General features: G+C 45.7%; 1 protein-coding gene across 1 annotated transcript in view; it reads right to left on the bottom strand.

Annotated features, from left to right (window-relative positions):
* Positions 1 to 19,140, bottom strand: part of LOC148539147 (fibronectin-like) — a 182,425-nt gene that overhangs the window by 83,365 nt on the left and 79,920 nt on the right. The window contains 1 exon segment of the mRNA XM_088451819.1: positions 15,219 to 15,494. Within this exon segment, the coding sequence (XP_088307945.1) occupies positions 15,219 to 15,494 (276 nt within the window).

Here is a 19,140-nt window from a genome sequence, read left to right as displayed (position 1 = left end):
ATAGTGTCAATATTATGGCTAAAGCAAAGATGACCAATGAGGGCCTAGTACATATGAATATGAATTGGATTAATTGAATGTATAAACAAAATGAAAGTATAAATATGAGTTGAGGGAGGGGGAGAGCAGTCGGAGAACAGAGGAGAGAGCACACAACGAGGGTCGGGGGGTGCCGGTGCCATTACGTATGTATGAAATATTGACTGACTGCCATCCTGCTATTCTGTACTGGGTGTCACAAATTTATTTTAAGTATTCCCTACTGCTGTTGGTATAACCTATGTTTTTTGTTGTAACTCTGCACTGGCAAAATATATGTATAATTAAGCTGTCTTTAAGTAAAAGCATTGTCAATTACTTTATAAACTGTATTTGTGTGAATTATTTCAGTACTATTTATAACAAGTAAGGTTTGTAAGTAATCCAGAACTATTGCGTTATCAGCCCTCTCATGTCGCAGAGAGTCTCCCCACCAGTTTTTCTACACAGGCCCTCATTCAGACCCGAACAAAGCCTTACAAATCCAGAAAGCCATGCAGTCCCTGCTACAAGCAGGGCTAATGGTGCCAGTCCCACTATTGAAAATTGCACAGAAATACATATACAATCCAATTAAAACTCCATTATATCGAAATAAAAGCTCCATAATCAGACAACAAAACAATAGTATGTCTGTAAAATCTTATAAAATTCCTATAAAACAGGTAGAAATGGATATAAAAACAAAATATAAAAATTATATAAAACACAGGAAAACAGGTATAAAAAAGGTGGGATACATAATATAAAAAGATATAATAAAGATGCTTAATGAATAACTATTCTATATATAAGAACCACTTGACTTCAATATGAATATGAGGTCTCCAAGATGGCAACCATTATAAGGACTAAAAAAACGGGAGCCTTTTCTTCTACCCATTACCGGAAGTGCATCATGAGTGAAAGACGTCAATTCTGGCAGTGTGGAGAGCCTCCGTTGTGCCCCTATCTTATATGCCTCTAAAAAGATGCATTTGGCATGATGGTTCCGGATGCGCGATACCCGTCCGCTTATAATAGGCTTGACGATGGGAGCCCACGTGCCTAATTAGGAATGGTTTTTCCGGAAGTTTATTTGATGGAAGTGACACCACACTACAAGATAAGAGGATGCAAGGGCCCATCTGGGAATATATATTAACTTTCATCTATCCGAACAGAGGTTTCCTTCTATAGATACATAGAGAGGGGTTGTTAGATAATTAGTGATTATTGACTGAGTGATAGATTGAATAAGGTATTTAAGATGGCCCCATGAGAGCTGTCCCATACCCCTTGAGAAATATCTGCAGGAGCGGATCGAAACACGTTGCTCACATGGGACTTTTGCATACTACTTGGACATTTCGGCTGTTATCACACTAATGACCTTTCTGTACAGACGGTGGCTTCCGGACTTATTGCCCTACTACACCAGGTCATTACTCTTGCATTTCCAACTGCAAGTGATAGACATTGTCATAGATAGATTTTTACTGTTTGTCTTGGATATCTTTGTTTTACATTAAATACCATTGGCATTATATATATTTTTTCCTTCTTTCTTCTGGAACATGATGTGGAAGGACTGAATTACTGGGACAAGTTAATGTGAAAAATACACAAAGAAACCTTGATGAGCTTCTAAAGCATTCCCTGCATGTAAGTAGGCTACGCATTCATTTTCTGCTTGAACCCCTTACCTGCTAAGCTGATATCTTGTGAGTGAATAGAGTGGGAGAAAAGATACCCAGATGTGTATATCCCCACTTACGAGTCTGTGAGTTGGGGTACGCTAATATTAAGACTATCTTGGGATACTATTATAGTACTGAAAGAACCATCCATATTCTTTGTCATCTCTAAGAAATCTTTTCCTGTTTTATGTGCTTCCTTTACATGTATGACATGGAGATCATCAGGAATTTTGAACATTAAACAAAGGGAACGATTATAACCTCCAGAAAGGGCTCATTTTCTGAAATATTGAAAAGAATTGAGTATTATCCACACTTTTTACACTCCAAAAATATACTGCTAGGTTAATTGGCTCCCAACACAAATTAACCCTATGTGTGTGTGCATGTGATAGGGAATATAGATTGTAAGCTCCACTGGGACAGGGACTGATGTGAATGGCCAAATATTCTCTGTAAAGCGCTGCGGAATATGTGTGCGCTATATAAATAACTGGTAATAAATAAATAAATAAAATAAATCTGTAGAGAATCTCCAGAGATGATGTGCCCCAGAAATGGCATGGAGGATTGCTCGAAGAGACATTTGGAAATCTTTCCATAGAGACAGTGGTCATGAAGACAGGATGAAACCTCTCGTAAATGAGATTGGAGTGACTGCAGATCCTTGGAAAATATTCAAATGTCATCTAGATAGACCACAACGAACTTGTAAAGGACGTCTCTGAAAATTTAATTCAAGTAACCTTGGAACACCGCTGTTGCATTACATAAACCAAAAAGCATTACAAAGTATTAAAAGTGGTCATCTCTGGTGTTGAATGTGGTTTTACACTCATCCCCCGCCTCGATGCAAATCAAGCTGTAGGCCCCGCGAAGATCCAATTTTGTGAAAATGTGAGCTCCACGAACCTTGTTGAAAAGTTCTGAGATGAGTGGCAGCGGGTTTACGGTTCTAGATAGTAATCAGATTGAGTCCACGGTAATCTATGCAGGGTCTTAGTCCCCATCCTTCTCCTCAACAAAGAAGAATTCAGCCCCAACAGGAGAAAAGGAAGGTCTGATAAACCCTTTGGCTAGGTTTTCTTTAATGTAATTGGACATGGCTGTTGTTTCCGGAACTGAAAGAGGGTAAATTCGGCCACGAGGTGGCATTATCCCAGGAATGTGATCAATGCCACAATCCCAAGAGCGATGAGGAGGTAATTGTCGGCATCCTGTTCACTGAAAACGTCAGAATAATCCTGATCTGGTTCCAGCAGATGGGGATCTAGGAGGACTTTCAATTGATCAGGAGTAGGAGGCTTAAAAGCAGGTCTGGTAGAAACTTGATTGATAAGCACACAAGACAGACATTGATGAAAACAGCCCAGACCCCAAGCAAGGATTTGCATATTAGACCAATTCAGCGTAGGGTTATGTCTTTTATGCCAAGGCAGACTTAAAACTAGTTCATAGGAGGTTTTAGGTAAAGACTAAAAATTTGAACTGTTCTTGATGAAGGCATCCAACTCGGAGGGACACAGAGGGGGTAACAGAAGAAATGGAATCTCCCAGAATGAAGTTGCCGTCTACCCCCAATAGGGTCAGCTTGCTGGGTAGAGGAGTGACTGGTATACCCAGGGTACATGACAAGGATTCTGAAATAAATCCACCAAGGCTTTCAACTCTTTTGTCCTCGACTTGTGGGAAAGGAACACCAATAACAGATTATCCATTAAATGGGATGGCTTGATCATTACCCCCAACTGGACACTCCCAGAACCAGTTAGAATCTTGCGTTTCCCGCAAGAGGACAATTCTTGAGAACATGGTCCAGAGCTGCACAGTAGAGGCAGAGCTTATTTTGGAACCGACGGGTTTGCTCAGCCGTGGTTAGCTGGGATTTATTAACCTGCATAGGCTCTTCTTTACTCATTGCCGGAGAAGAGGAACGTGTATCTAATAACAACCGATTCCGAAAATGATCCTCTCATCCTCTACTAGCCAATCGTACTCTATGGAGTAAGTCAATCTTAATACATAGAGAGATTACTCTCGAGAGGCTAACTCATCTTTCATCTTTTCTGAAAGACCATGCAAAAAGGCAGCCTTTAGGGCCTCTTCATTCCATTTTAATTCAGAAGCAATGGTTTGAAATTGGACTATGTACTGTCCCATGGGACAGGTCCCTTGTTGGACTCTAAGAAGAGCATAAGAAGCCGAGGCAGCGCGGTCCGGCTCATCAAAGATTCTCTTGAAAGAGGAAATAAAGTTCTCATAGTTGGACAGTAGAGGACCTGCTCGTTCCCATAATGGGAAGACCCAATCCAAAGCGGTTCCAGTCAGCCGCAAAATAATATAAGCCACTTTTGACCTACACATCGGGAAATTCTGTGACAGGCATTCAAACTGATTCTCACATTGGATGATGAAACCGCGGTGACGTCTTGGGTTTCCATCAAAGCGTTCAGGAGATGCCAACTGAAGACGAGACTTCTGTGTCACTGGAACTGGAGGATGAACTGGAGGATTCGATGGAGCAGACACAGTGGGAGGAAGTAACGTGGCCAAGGTTGATTGGATGGAAAGTAGTTGCTCGGAGAGCTCTTGTAAATATTGAGCCACTTGATGTTGCACTGCCTCCTGATTATCCATGCAAGAGGCGAGATCTTACAATGCCCCTGCACCCTGGGATCCTGAAGCTTCCATTGGGCCTGTACAAACTGTCACGACTGGCTCAGGAGGATCTCCTACTGAGGAGCTGAAAGCTGAGGTCCCGGGTTGTGGAAGGAATCGGAGGCGATGCGCCTGCATGTATGTCCTCCTCATCCATAAGTATCAGATGTTGGTGAGACCCGACCAAAGGCACGGAGTCTAACCTGCTGGGAGGTGTTCACCAGTGACCCCTCCAAGCAGGATATGTGTCAGGATGCGGCCTGGGATCGGCTGCTACTCACCTTCGCACTGGTGTCCTTGGGCTTAGGTGTCCAATCGCTAAGAGTGGAGGTGAGTGGTGTCTGAGTATTCTCCCCAGGGTCTGCTAGGGTTTCTGTGTGTGCGTCCTAGTTTCCAGGGTGCCGGACATGGGCGCAGCCATGTTGGTCCATATCACCTGACTAGTCTCTACCAATGGAAGTCCTGTGGTCACCCAGCTGTTCCTCTGATCCAATGACCAGCTACCCAGGGGTATTTTAGTCTGACTCCAGGAACAGGAAATTGCTGTTCAACTTCGCTGTTCCAGTGACTGTGATTCTCACCAGTGTTGCTCTGTGTTATTCCCTTTAGAGTGTTGCTTCAGCCTACTCACAGTTCTCCAGTATTTCTTGTATTAGCTTCCATGCTATTTCTCAGTCTGAGACTTTAGCTCTCTCTCATAATTCCAGTGTTTTGTTATTTTTCCTGTGTGTCTTATAGTGTGCTGCTAGCTCTACTGCAGCTTCCCTGTGTTACTGAGGTGCCAGGTTTCCTGCTAATTTCTAGTTAACTCTCAGCTGGATCTAAAGCAATCCCCAGCACATGCCTATGACCACTTCTCTCTGTGCAGTTCCCAGTACATTTCCCTGTGTTTTCAAACAAGCCTGCAACTAGGATCTCTACATTCTCAAGTTTATCACCAGTGTTCAAGTATTCTGCTCATCACAGGTGTTCAAGTATTCAGTTCATCACCAGTGTTCAAGTATTTAGTTCATAGCCAGTGTTCAAGTATTCTGTGCATCTCCAATATTCAAGTATCCAGCTCATCTTCAGTATTAGTTTATATACTATTCATTTAATCTAGTTCCGGTCTTTCTACCATTCCCAGGTACCTGTCCAGAGGGCTGCGACCTGCCCATTTGGTGCAGCAACACCCAAATCCAGACTAAAGGGGTCACTGGTGAAGACCACCAAGTTGGTTAGACTCCGCGCCTCTGGGCAGGTCTAGCCAAACATGGGTTTGGCCGCAATAGGGAGACCTAGCTGTCACTCACCTTCTTGTTCCCTAGTCATCCCTAGTCACGATCCAGTGCAAAACTTCCTCTGTGGAGGTTGGTGAGCTGGGGGGTCTTGCCATCCTCCACAGAGGAACTCTTGTACTGGATCGTGACAATACGGGTTTAAGCTGCACCCAGCAAGCAGGTTGCGGCCCTTTGGTCAGGTATCCGATACAGGTGGAACATGGAGGGAGATGAGCCAATGAGGCCCAGGAGAGTGTACTTCTGCAAGAAGCACTAGCGAGGATTCTGTGCTTGGATATTGTACTGAGTGTGCGGGCAAGGAGTCAAGACGCACCGCTGGCACAGGAGAGTGACAGTGTAGTTGTACTCAGAGGATGTACAGAGTATGTGGGCAAGGTATTCAGACGCACCGCTGGCACAGGAGAGCAACTAGAAATAACTCAAGAGCAGAATTGCAAGAGAACCTGGAACAAAGAGACGGCAAGCAAACACTAGTAGAAACAACATTGTACAGGCAACTTACTTTTGTCCATTTCCCAGTAATATACCCCAAGGTAGCAGCCCATTGTAGGACAGCATCAGCTGACAACCATGCTACCATTAGACGAACGGTCAGTAAGGTGATGAAGACTGTCATGGGTGCGCCCATGACGTCAACCTTGGTAACAGAGTCACGGAGCAGCACGTGGATGTCCAAGTGCACCTAAGGCATAATCCTCAACGCATCACTGGCCGCCCCACCTGATGTCTGACCGAACGAGAAGTCAGGGGAAGTCGGCGCTGTGGTGAGTAATGGCCGATCCTAGGCCGAAAATTGACAGCGCATCTATATATATGAAAATGGCGTCAGACAAGTTTGTTAAATGTTTGATCTAAACAATTTGTTCAAACAACAGTTTTTGCCCATTTTCCTGTGTTTGGGAGCAAATTGCTGATTGTCATTTGCTTTTATACCTTTCCAGATTTTCATTCCAACCAATCAACTAGTTGGATGGTTGGACAGAAAATCTTTACGTGTGTATGCAGCTTTACTCCTAGCTGCAGTGGCTTGCTGTCTTGTTCCAGTTCCTGCATCTGATCCTTCTTCTGGCAATCTGCAATTGCTAGTGCAGCTACATCTGATCCTGCCTTCAACTACCAGCATTTGCAAAGTGCGGTCGCATCTGACTCTGACTTCAGGAACCTGCATTCTAAAGTGCAACAAAGCTGGTTTTCCCTTCAATGACTTGCATTTAAAGTGCACCTGCATCTCACTCTGCCTTCATTATCTGCACTCAAGGGGAACATTAACTAAAATTCGTGTTGGTCCGAGTTGCAATCTCGGGTGAAAATATAACTTTTTAGCTTATGGGGAATTTACTATTATTAAACTCTGGTGATTTTTTCATCTTTTGGGGGTGAAATCGGGTGTGTTAATGCCGCAAATTCAGCCGTTTATCGGCTCAAATCGGAAGTACTTTTCATTCACTTCAGCCTAATTCAGGAATTTACCATTATTCGTTTTGCTCTATTCAACTGTTTTTGTTGCCAAATCGGGGAGTCAATAGAAGTTGCAAATGCACCAGCTCCTTAGCAGCGAGTTTCCATCAAACATACACAAATCAGTATGATTTTGGTATGTTCAATAATGGAAACTGTCTTTTTTGGGTTATTTAAATAAAAAAAAATATGTGGGGTTCCCCCCCAATAGACATAACCAGCCCCGGACTGATCAGCCAGTCCTGGTTCCTAAAATTACGGGGAACAAAACATTGTAATTTAGGAACCAGCACCTGGCTGTAGGGCTAGTCCTAGTTTTAAATATAGGGGGAAAACAATGTGTAGAGGTCCCCCTATATTTAAAACCAGCACCAGACCCAGGAGACTCTCTCACTGGGTCTCCATGGCCATAGCATTCGCACACCCCAAGCCGGGGATCTCAGGGAGGTGGGGACCCCCCCAAGAAGGGGTCCCCCTCTCTTGAAACCCCAGGCTTAGGCTGAAGCCCGGGGCTCTTCCCCGCACCCCTGGAGCGGTGGGTACAGGGGTAATAATGTGCTAAATACTTCCAAACTATTGTATTTTACAGTGGAACTACATTTACCAGCATGCCTGCCCTTTGGCACTTGTGGATCTACAAGTGCCAGCAGGTGGCTGGCACCCGTACCCCCACTGTAACATAAATACTTAAAAAAGACAGTATACACACCGTATATAGTACAGCCTTATTACATACCTACCTATCCCATTCACACATGCTTACATACTGCCAGCTGGTCGGTCCGCGGGGGGGGGGAGGGTTAGGTTTAGCGCACCCGGGAGGGACTTAGGATTAGGCACCCCCCCGGGAAGGTTAGGGTTAGGCTAGGGGGAGTTAGGGTTATTGTACAGTGGGGGTACGGGTGCTGACCGCCTGCTTGCAATGTAGTGCCACAAGTGCCAAAAGGCAGGCATGTTGGCACCGGTAGTTTCACTGTAAAAAAAACAATAGTTTGGAATTATTTAACACATTATTACCCCCGTACCCACCGCTCCAGGGGTGCAGGGAAGAGCCCCGGGCTTCAGTCTAAGCCCTGGGTTGCGGGAGAGGGAGGACCTTTTCTTGGGGGGGTCCCCACCTCCTCTGAGATCGGCTTGGGGTGCGAATGCCTTTGGCCATGAAGACACGGTGATAGGGTCTCCTGGCTGTGGCATTACATCCCGGTCAGTTTGGGTCCGGTGGTGGTTTTAAATATAGGGGGACCCCTTACACATTTTTCCCCCTATATTTAAAACCAGGACTGGCCCTGCAGCCAGGTGCTGGTTCCCAAACTACAAGATAACCCTACATGTTTTGTTCTCTGTAAGTTTAGGGATCAGGACTGGCTATTCTTTTGGGGGGTTACTCCACGTCATTTAAAAAAAAAATCAACCTTTAACATGAAAAATAACAAACAAGCAGCCTGCACATAATTCTCTGAAAAGTGCAGGCTGCTTGTTTGGGAGAGAAAGGCAGGGAACTCAGGGCTTCAACACGGACAGGATCGATCAAATACACCATCAAACAACTCGATCCTGTCAAAACCAGGAGCTTGATAAATTCCCGTTATTTAAAGTGAAAAAAAACGTCCGTTTGATCGATCCTATCAGAGTTTAAAAACGGGACAAATCGGGACCAACGCGAATCTTAGTAAATTTACCCCATAGAGTGCATCTGCACCTGTTTCCATTATACCTGCACACATGTTGCATACCATGTCTATGACAGCATGTTCAGCTACCTTCATACGGAATCAGTATGTATTCAAATCCCGACGCCGGAAGACTGGCAGGAGTGAACATCCCGACAGGTGATTTAGGTAAGTACAACTAACCCTGCCCCCCCTCCCAAACCTCCCTTAGGGGTGCCTAACCCTAACCCCCCCTAGTGTCTAACCCTAACCCCCCTCCTAGTGCCTAACCCTAACCCCCCCATCCCCGCAGCCTAAACCTAGGTCAGGATTTCGACACCTATCATTAGACCCCTGCCGGGATTAGACAGTCGGGAAGCCAGCGGTCGGCATTTCGACCGCCGGCTTCCTGACTGCATCCCCTGCATACAAGTGCATCTTGCATCATTCAGTTTCTCATTCATCAATCATCTGGGCTGTCCTGCACTGCGTACTCAATCCAACAGGTGTCCAATTATAATTAGGAGCCTCATTTATATTCTGCCTTCAGAAATGTGCAGCACATCATGATCCATTCTCCTGCAGGCAGTCACTGCTATTACCTGCTTGGCAGTTCTGAACATTGTATTGAACAAGCTTCATATTCAGTCAGTTACACCAATACCATACATACCATACATAATCTGACTCCTAATCTGAACTACAAAACTCTAGGGCCGTAAGAAAGAAATTGAAGTGGATAGTTAACCTTTTTACCAAAATCTTTAGATCAGTAGTAAATATTGAAATAGGTCTATAAGACTCTGGGTAAAGTGGGTCCCTTTCAGGTTTTGGTAACACTATGATTAGTGCCTCTGCTATAGAGGGAGGAAGAACACCAGCATCCAAGAGAGCAATGGAAGTCTCAAGAAGACGAGGGATAAAGAAACATTTACATTTTTGATACACATCAAAGATAACAGTCTACATTTAGATTTATCAAACAGATAATACAGCCACTACTGCTGGGAATGAAGAATAATCTCCAAGTCTGCATTATCCTGGAGACAAGGTATTGAACCTCAGCATCCCTATAGGAGCATTTAAGGGCAACATCCTTTTTCCTCCTATACAATTTGATATCAACAACACGTTTAATAAAGATGCCTCGAAAGGAAAGCCTTAAATGAGTCCCACAAAGTAGAAGCTTAAAGACAAGAAGCATTATTTGCAAAGTAAACATTTCTAACCAAATTAAACTAAGATAAATAAAACTAATCAGTAGAGCGCCAACTGACCAGTAAGGTGTAGCAGCAGGTGAACTGGCCGCATCGCTACCACGCCACCCAGGGAAGTCAGTAGAATATGAGTCCCCTGAACCTAAACCAGGAAAGATGAGAAAGTCCAAAAAAGAGTACATCAATGGTGAGGCCGGGGGTGCTGCTCCAGCCAAGTCCAGGGTATTGAAGAAGTGAGAAGACCCATCTGCCACCAAACAAAGATGACACAGGAAGGACATCGAATATTTAAGTTACTGATTATGAAGCTTGCATTTAACTTGGAGAAACTGAGGAAAGCTTTTTTGAACATTAAGGACAAAGTCAGGGTAACCATATTGCCCAACATGAGGGGACCTATTGCAGGACAGTGTCTCTGTCTTCGTAATGAAGCAGGAAGGCTATGAAAGTCCTCGGTGGAGCTCCAGGAGGAGGGAGCCTGGAAGGAAGCTGAAGAGTCTGTTCCAAAAAAAGCTGCTGGGAAAAGTCCTCCCTGCCAAACAGTTGTATCAGTTAGTTTTCAAGGAACAACTCTTGAGTGGATCCCTCAGCCCGCTCCGGGAGACTCACAAAGCACAGATTATTTATCCAGAGCTGAAACTTCAGATCAGACAATTAAGAGCGACAAGCGGCCACCTGAGAGAGGTCTGCAATTTCACCCTGCAAAGGTGAGGTCTACCACTGCAGAGATACGGGCCCTCATTCAGAGGCGGTCGGAGGATGCAAGCAGTCGCTCAGAAACTGGGCGGCCACTTGCATCCTGACCGCCCGCCTCTGTTGCGGTCGTCAGGCTGTGGGTTAACACCCACAGCTCTAACGACCGCTAGGGTGATGGTCGTGATGGTCGCGATGGACCATCGAGACCATCGCGACCATCGGGGCTTACGACGAGACCCTAGGGTAGGGTCTCCCTTGTCGTAAGCCCCGGAGAGCTTCTCGCTCTTCCTGAGCCGGAAGCTCTCCACTAACTTCAATAATGATGTCAGTGGGGCCTCCCCCAAACGGCAGGCGTTCCCATGGGAACGCCCCCGTTTGGGCTGCCACCCCCCCGGCCCGCCTTCCAAACGGGGCGAGCTGTCAATCAACATCGACAGATCAAGACCCGCTACGGCCGGCGCTGTCGGTCGTAGCGGGTCTCAGGCATGCGCACGACGGCGCCGTCTTGCGCATGCTCTGTGGGGGGCCATCGACCCGGTCCGAGCGCATCCGCGCTAACGAACGGGTCTGAATGACCCCCACAATGCTTTGCTTCCCCAACTCACTCTCTGATTGTTTAAAGATCATGGACAATCAAATAAATATCCATTGCATCATCTTGTCTGTGACTCTTCTCTGGGGCAGATATGGTATGAAGAATCTGAGTGACGGATAGATCCGTATAAGACCAGGCAGAGAGTCAGATGTAGGTGGTGGATGAGCCACAGGAGGGCTATCAGCCAGACGGAGAGAGCAGAATTACAGGACAAACTTGCCAATTTAGAGGCTATCCTGGAAGCATGGACCAATTTCCCGATATTACATAACAAAGTCACAGAAGTCCTTTAGAAATGAGGAGTAATACAAGCCAAACCACAAAAGTACAGAGGTGGGACCAGATGTAATAAGGCAGATAAAGAAAAATACACCGCTGTTCAGGGGGATAATGCAGGAACACCAACCTGGGGTCTACAGTACTACAGGTCTTAGCAGGTGCAGGTTATCAACAAATGCATCACAGGAAATGTAGAAATGTGTAGCAGGGTCTACAGAAATAAAGAGGCCCTTCAGGAGAAGACAGAGAGCCAGGCACACCATAAATACCAGACACACCAACATTTTCCAGCTAGCAGCAGCAGACTGTATTACTGAAACCCAAGATGTCTGCTGTAAGTGCTGGATGCCAGGAGTGCCCAACAGACAGTAGCGGCTCCAGGTTCCATCGCCCGGAGCACTACTGTTTCCAGAGGAAGCAGGAAATGCCACCTCCCTCCCAGCGCTATAGGAGATATTTAAGCTCAGGGGGAGGGAGCGGAGGAGGGAAGGGGCAGCAACAGAGGACGGCGCTGGGCGCAGCACAGCCTAGCGCCGGCCCTGCCAACAGAGTATAGGAGGAAGCAAGGTAGCCAGCAAAACAGTCCAGCCAGGATAGAGGAGAGCACGACACTGAGGAGCCCAACTGCAGCAGGGAATCAACCCAACCACAGTGTGCTGGGGACAGAAACCAGAGATCTGGATATGTGGGAGAGAGCGAATATATCACCGGACGCACTGAGCTGGTCCAGGGAAAAATAGGTGAACATCACAATTGCTCCTGAGGTAGGCAGAGCCAGGGAACACCACTTTTACAGGATGTTTTTGGTTGGATATTCAGGAGAAGACCAGATAGCGATGTTCCTATCCAGGGAGGGACCGACCCTATTAGCAGTGGAAGCAGAGGCAGCACAATGCAAAAATAATATGTATCTCACTGCTCAGACTCACTGCTTTAACCCCCCCCCCCCACACACACACACACACACACCATCTCTGTCACTGCTCCGGTTAAAGCCCGCTGTAGCTAAGGGAGGAGAGTGGAGGCGGAGCCCCAGGAATCCTTCCTCCTCTGTCCTCCAGGCTCAGAGTCCTCTATTCTATGGGTCGGACCGACCCTTATCACCCCCTATTTTCCGTCTTTAATGGCATTAGCAATTCAAGTCTAGTGAATAACTTGAAGTGTTACAGAGGTAAGCTGTAAACTATTAGAGGATGAAAAAAATGCTAATGTTTGAAAAAAATGTAAAGTAATGTAAATTTAAGAGTTATCAAATAAAGCCTTTTTCAGGGAACAAGTAATGTATAAAGAACTTATACTGTAGCTTTTTTTGCAACAAGGAAAAAGAGGCTTGCCTGGACCACGGAACACCACCAATTGGCTCCATAGTCTGGAAGACAATGATGTCTGGAAGAAGGTCTTATAGACTTGGTATGTGATTTATCATGCAGGGTTTTTTACACCACTGAGTAGGAAACAGGATGGTTACTTAGCATGTTTGGTTTATTTACTAAGTGGGGACACATTTTAATATTAAAAGCATTGCACTTTTCAGTAATAGGCTGAAACACGCCAGGAAGCAGAGGCTTTTACAAGCTGCCTTTATATAAATACGAGTAAACTCCTATGACAATAAGGGGTAAAGTTAATAAAGGCTGAATTTAGTAATTTTTGTGTTTTTGGCCAATTACCCTTCGGTTTTGCAATTCAGAGATTTACTACAGTCAAAACCAATGTCTAAACGACCAAATATTTAGATCTGCGACCGAGAACGCAGCCTGGGATCACCAATGAAACCATCACAACTGGTTGCTCCTTTGGCCAGGCTGCAGTAGATGAAGCTTACTGCAGCCTGGCCGGGTCTTGGCAGCTGCGAGGCCAAGAAATCTGCGTCCACCATCGCAGACCCTGTCCTTTTTCGGGAACGGTGGCAAGCCACACCCTGGCTCCTCCCTCCAAATATTGCAGCATGTTAATCATGCTGCGACTTGGGGGAGGGGGGTCTGCTAGCGAGATTGCAGAACTCATTCTGCACATGCGTAGAACAGGTCCTGTGCATGCGCAGACCCTAAATCATAAGGCCTTGAGTGTGTCCATTTAACCAAGGAAACAGCACTCTTTATCTGATCTTATGACTATATATATATATATATATATATATATATATACACACAAAAACAATGATATCTGGCACTCACTAAGTCTGAGTGTCTTCACTCCTTTGCCCTCCTTAGTTTACTTTGACAAGCAGGGTGTAAATATACAATCACAGAGGGTATATGGCCCTGATTCAGAGCCGGACGCTCTGACAGAGCGCTCGCTCTGAATCAGGGCCGTCCTTCTTCATTTTTAGAGCGGCCTCCTGGCCGCACGTATAACTGTGGGTGACCACCCACAGCTATAGCGTGTGGCCAGGAAGATGGTCGCGATGGTCAAGACCAGGGGTCTTCAAACTTGGCCCTCCAGCTGCTGTGGAACTACACATCCCAGCATGCACTGCCATAGTTTTAGCATGCTGTTATATAAAAAAGGTGGCAGTGCATGCTGCGATGTGTAGTTCCAGAGCAGCTGGAGGGCCAAGTTTGAAGACCCCTGGTCAAGACCATCGGGCTTGCGATGAGACCCTTGTGGTAGGGTCTCGTTGCCGCAAGCCCTGGAGTGCTTTCGGCTCTATCAGTGATGAAAGTGGGGCCGGCCCCAGACGGTAGGCGTTCCCATGGGAATGCCTCTGTCTGGGCAGCCACGCCCCCAGCACGCCCACCAAAGGGGGCGTGCTGTCACTCACCATCGACAGCACGCCCCCTTTGTAGCGAGACCCGGAGCGACGGCTTGCCCGTCGTTATCCGGGTCTCGCACATGCGCACGACGGAGCCACCTCCATCATGCGCATACGCACTGGGCCAACATCGACCCGCTTGCGAGCGGGTCTGAATTAGGCCCTATGTGCATACCATAATGAAATATCTTGGGACTGGGACCCAAATCTAAACACAGAGGTCATTTTATTCAATAATTTTGTGGCTCAAAGTTTGTGTACATACATGACATTCATTTATGTTTCATATATGTTTCATTTACACCTTATACACACAGCCTGGAGGTAATTTTATACAATATTTTTAATAATTTTTGTGACTTAAACAAAGTTTGTGTACATTGAACCTTAAAAAAAGCAAAGGTGTCACTACTGTATCTCAGTCATGCTTAAAAAAATTTTGTATTTCGGAATATCTGGGTATGGGAGACTCAACCTGTGTTCTGGACTTGAGGAGCCTGTGCAAATACCAGAAAAAAAAATTGTTGTCTCCCTAGTTCATAAACAGTCCCTAAAAGTATATTTGTGCCAAAATAAAGATATTTATATACATCTAGTCATTTTTGGCTTGAGGAGCCTGCACCCTGCACGTGTCTGTTTTTTCCTTTACTGCTCCTCTCCCTGATGTTACATTGAGAGAATATACATACCTCAGTTTCTTTCTAGGTGACTAAGCTATATGATATTGAAAACGCAATTCATATTCATCCCGTAATTTAGCGTGATGCTGGAACAAACAGATAAACAAACAAAAATTCTCCCCATATTTTTTGTCTCAATAGTTCATACACAGTCCCAAGGAGTACATTTCCCTATGTACAGGTCTCACTGGTACATTTACAGACAGTGTTGTCATGATCAGGATTGTACTCACATGTGCAGGTAGTTACTGACACAGGGTCAGACTCAGTGACATTATCACCAGCTCTTGTATATACCATGAATGTATATGTTTCTCCTGGTGTTAGATTAATTATTGTAGCTGATACATTTGTCACTATTGTATTATTTATCATTGTAGCTGATGATGTGACATTTGTCTGGACTCTGTAGGTGTAAGATGCCTGATACTCATTGGGTTTACTCCACATCAGGGACACAGAATAGGACGTCACATTACTGGTATTCAGCAACTGCACCGACATTGGCTCTAAAATGATAGAAATGTTGGCAGTTATAGTAACAAAGCAATAACATGGACAACACAATTATTATTGTTAGCTAAAAATAATGGTATAAAATACATTGTGGCAGAATAAATTTTGAACTGGCAGTGAAAGAAAACCCTTCCTGTTATGTATGAATGACTCAAAGACTGTGTGGGCAGGGCCGGATTAACAATGGGGCTGGTGGAGCTCCAGCTCCAGGACCCCAATGAAAATAGGCCCACAGGAGTTTACTGTCTGTAGTCTAGTGGTGACAGAAAAAAATCCTGTCACAATCTGTGGCAATGCGAACCCCAGCTCATTCACCCCAGTGGTTGTCCTGCGGCCTGCCGGCTCACTCATTTCAGCCCCCTGCCGACCAAAGCCCCGCCCATTTACACACGTCAAATGAAGCTCCGCCCACCCGTGGCAGCCGAAGCTCCGCCCACCCGCGTCCAGCTGAAGCTCCGCCCACCTGCAACCAGCCGAAGCTCCGCCCACCCGCGACCAGCCGAAGCTCCGCCCACCCATGGGTAGCCAAAGCCCCCCTCACCCACTTCTCCTGCCTCAGCAATTGAACTGGCAGCTGCAGTCGGCAGTTGGAGCACTGAAATTACGAGAAAAGTGGAAGGAAGGAAATACAGAATGCATCTCCCAGAGGTCAGTGTAATCATGCCTGGCACTGCTGAGAATATATATATATATATATATGTGTATGTATATATATTATATATATATATATATATATATATATATATACACTGTATCTTTATAATGTAAATACAAAAATATTGGAGTACTTTATGCAAATATTCTGGAAAGCCTTCCCTAGACTGTGTTATATTATCAAATATTTTGAAGGTAATATAACTATCTATATATGCAGGGTCATTTTAAGAGAGGAGGGGGCTTGTGTGCACTCCTCGTGCGGAGCACCCTCCTCTCTCCCTGGTGGCTGGCAGCCGAGTGACGCGGCTGGCCAGCCACTGGAGCATTAGTAGACTCCGGGCACTAGAGTGTGCCCGGAGTCTACTGCGCATGCACAGAACGCCGAAAAAATGGCCACGGCGGCCATTTTCCGGCGTTCTGTGCATGTTCAATAGACTCCGGGCACACTCTAGTGCCCGGAGTCCACTGTGCATGCGCAGAACACCGGAAAATGGCCGCGGCGGCCATTTTTCCGGTGTTCTGAGCAGCAGTGACACCCGACGCAGGACCTCGGACAGGTAAGTTTAATAAAAAATATGGGTGCAGTGTGTGCGGTGCAGGTGCCTTGCACACATTGCACCCATTACAGATACCCTACTGTATATATGTACATACACAATCACCATTCACATAAGGCACACATCCACTAGCCGATATTTGTGAGCGATTGTACGATAACATCGTTATCAGGCAATTGCTCAGAAATCGTGTACAAATCGTGCACTTTTTTGTCGGAAATGATGAGTGATGCGTGCGCCCGCTGGTCGTTTCCGACATCAATCATTGCACAAAAATGCGGTACAACCTGACGAAGTCGTCAGGTTATTGTACAGCATAGGTGATGAGTGATGTGCTTACACTGATCGTTCAGTGTAGGCACAGCATTCAGTGTTTGTACACTGACAAACGAATGCACAATTACAATGTCGTAATCGTGCAGTCGTTTGCATATCTACTAGTGGATGTGTGGCTATGCACATACATTACATCCCATTAATTATCGCTTTCATCGCACCCTATTAGACCGGTTTAGCCCTGTAAAACTGCTAAACATATCTAAAGTCCTGTAGTTTAGTGGAAAAGAGGTATGACTGAGACCTGTCACCCGAGAGAGTTGAGATTGAGGTAGACAATCTGAATTCTAGTCAGGTGTTTTTATAATTATGATATGTGGAATCTGGAGGGGATATATATGTATTTATATGTATGTTGTATTTAAAAGGGAATCGGTATGTAATGCCGGATGTCAGGATGCCTCCTGTCAGAATACTGACAGTGGCATCCCCATGGTTGGTGTCAGGTAAGTATACATACCCTTCCCCCTCTAACCCTCCCTTCTTGTACCCTAACGCTCACCTCCCCGCACACTAACCCTCCCCGTTAGTGCCTAAACCTAAGTCTTCCCCCTTTGAGCCTAATCATAAACCTCCCCCCATAGTACCTAACCCTAAACCACCCAGTGGTGTCTAACCCTAACCTCCCCCCAAAAAAAACCTAATGCTAACCCCGCTAAGTGAACTAAACCTAACACCTCCCCCCTCCCCCCCACCGCGGCTAACACTAAGGACGCACCGGACTTACCTCGTTCGGGCATCTGTCCTCCTGTGTTCAGATGCCGGTATTCAGATAGGCGTCAGTATTTCTATGCCTATCTTAAGTACCTTGTCGGGATTCTGCCGTCGGGATTTAGAGGCCACCGGTCTGTTGACTACATCCGTTTATGGGTATGTGTGTATATACATCCCCAACAGGCCCCACATATTATAAATAACACAACTACAGTATATGTATGTATGTGTATTTTGTTTTATTAACAAGTAAAACTGAAAACCTAAGTTGATCCTTATCGTCTTGTTCCAGTATTACCATTGTAGCTATTTTTTTAAATGTTACAGCTAAGAATTCAGTCAGTTAGGGATGTGGGATGGACACAAATACAAAATATGGCAGTAATCAGTGAACAATTTTAGATGTGAACAATTTTAGATGTTTTTTTTTTATTAATCTAAACTATTCTAGCTTTCAAGCAAAGGCAGGTTACACAATACACACCCTTTCACAAAAAAAACCAACATTTTGGACCTTATTTATCAACGAGTTTTATCACTCAAAACGAGTGATAAAACTCACTGTGGGCGGAATGTACTAAAGGAAAAATGCTGTAAAAACCCCGTTTTCGGGGTATTTACCGCATTTCCATATGTACTAAGCCCCCGCCACCATATTATAGGTGCGGAGGGTAACTGCAGAAAAACCTGGCGTTACCCTATAGAAGCCTATGGGCTTCTTGCTGCATCCCGCACCCAACGCTTCGCCGCCACCCCGCAATCGTCCAGCACTGGCCCCCACTCACCTGAGTCTCCTGGTTGCCGGCCCATGCGCCTCCTGGGTCCTCCGCCTCCTCCTAATCTTCTGGGTGCAGGGAGGAGGAGGAGCCCGGGGCTTCCTGCACAGGTCACCAGGAGGAAGCGCCCGAGGCTCGGAGGGGGCGGGGTCCCACAGAAACCCTCTCACTCTGCATTGGCTGCTTCGCAAAGGGCAGCTCTTATCGCAAGAGCTGTCCTTCGTGATACTAATCGCATATGTTAGTACATATGCGATTAGTAAGGTTGTGGTGACTGGCGGGATGTACACCGCAACAGTAGTACATCCCGCCCTGTGTATAATAAATGGTGCTACGGCCAATCAGCTCCCAACTGTCATATTTCAAACAGATGACGGGAGCTGATTGGCTGGAGCACCATTGTCACACACAGCAAGTTTTATCAATCGTTTTGAGTGATAAAACTCGTTGACAAATAAGGCCCTTTGTTTGAATTGTGAATATTTCCTGGCCTGCCTCACGAGCTGTGATGAAAAAATCTGCGTTTAGTGCTCCCTTTGGGACTTAACGCGCGGGGTAACCATAGATTCCAGACACTTAATTGAATCTGCCCCTATAAA

Source organism: Taudactylus pleione, unplaced genomic scaffold, assembly GCF_031769625.1.
Source record: "Taudactylus pleione unplaced genomic scaffold, aTauple2 ptg000027l, whole genome shotgun sequence".
In the NCBI taxonomy this organism is placed as follows: domain Eukaryota; kingdom Metazoa; phylum Chordata; class Amphibia; order Anura; family Myobatrachidae; genus Taudactylus; species Taudactylus pleione.
This window is presented reverse-complemented; position numbering and strand designations above follow the sequence as displayed.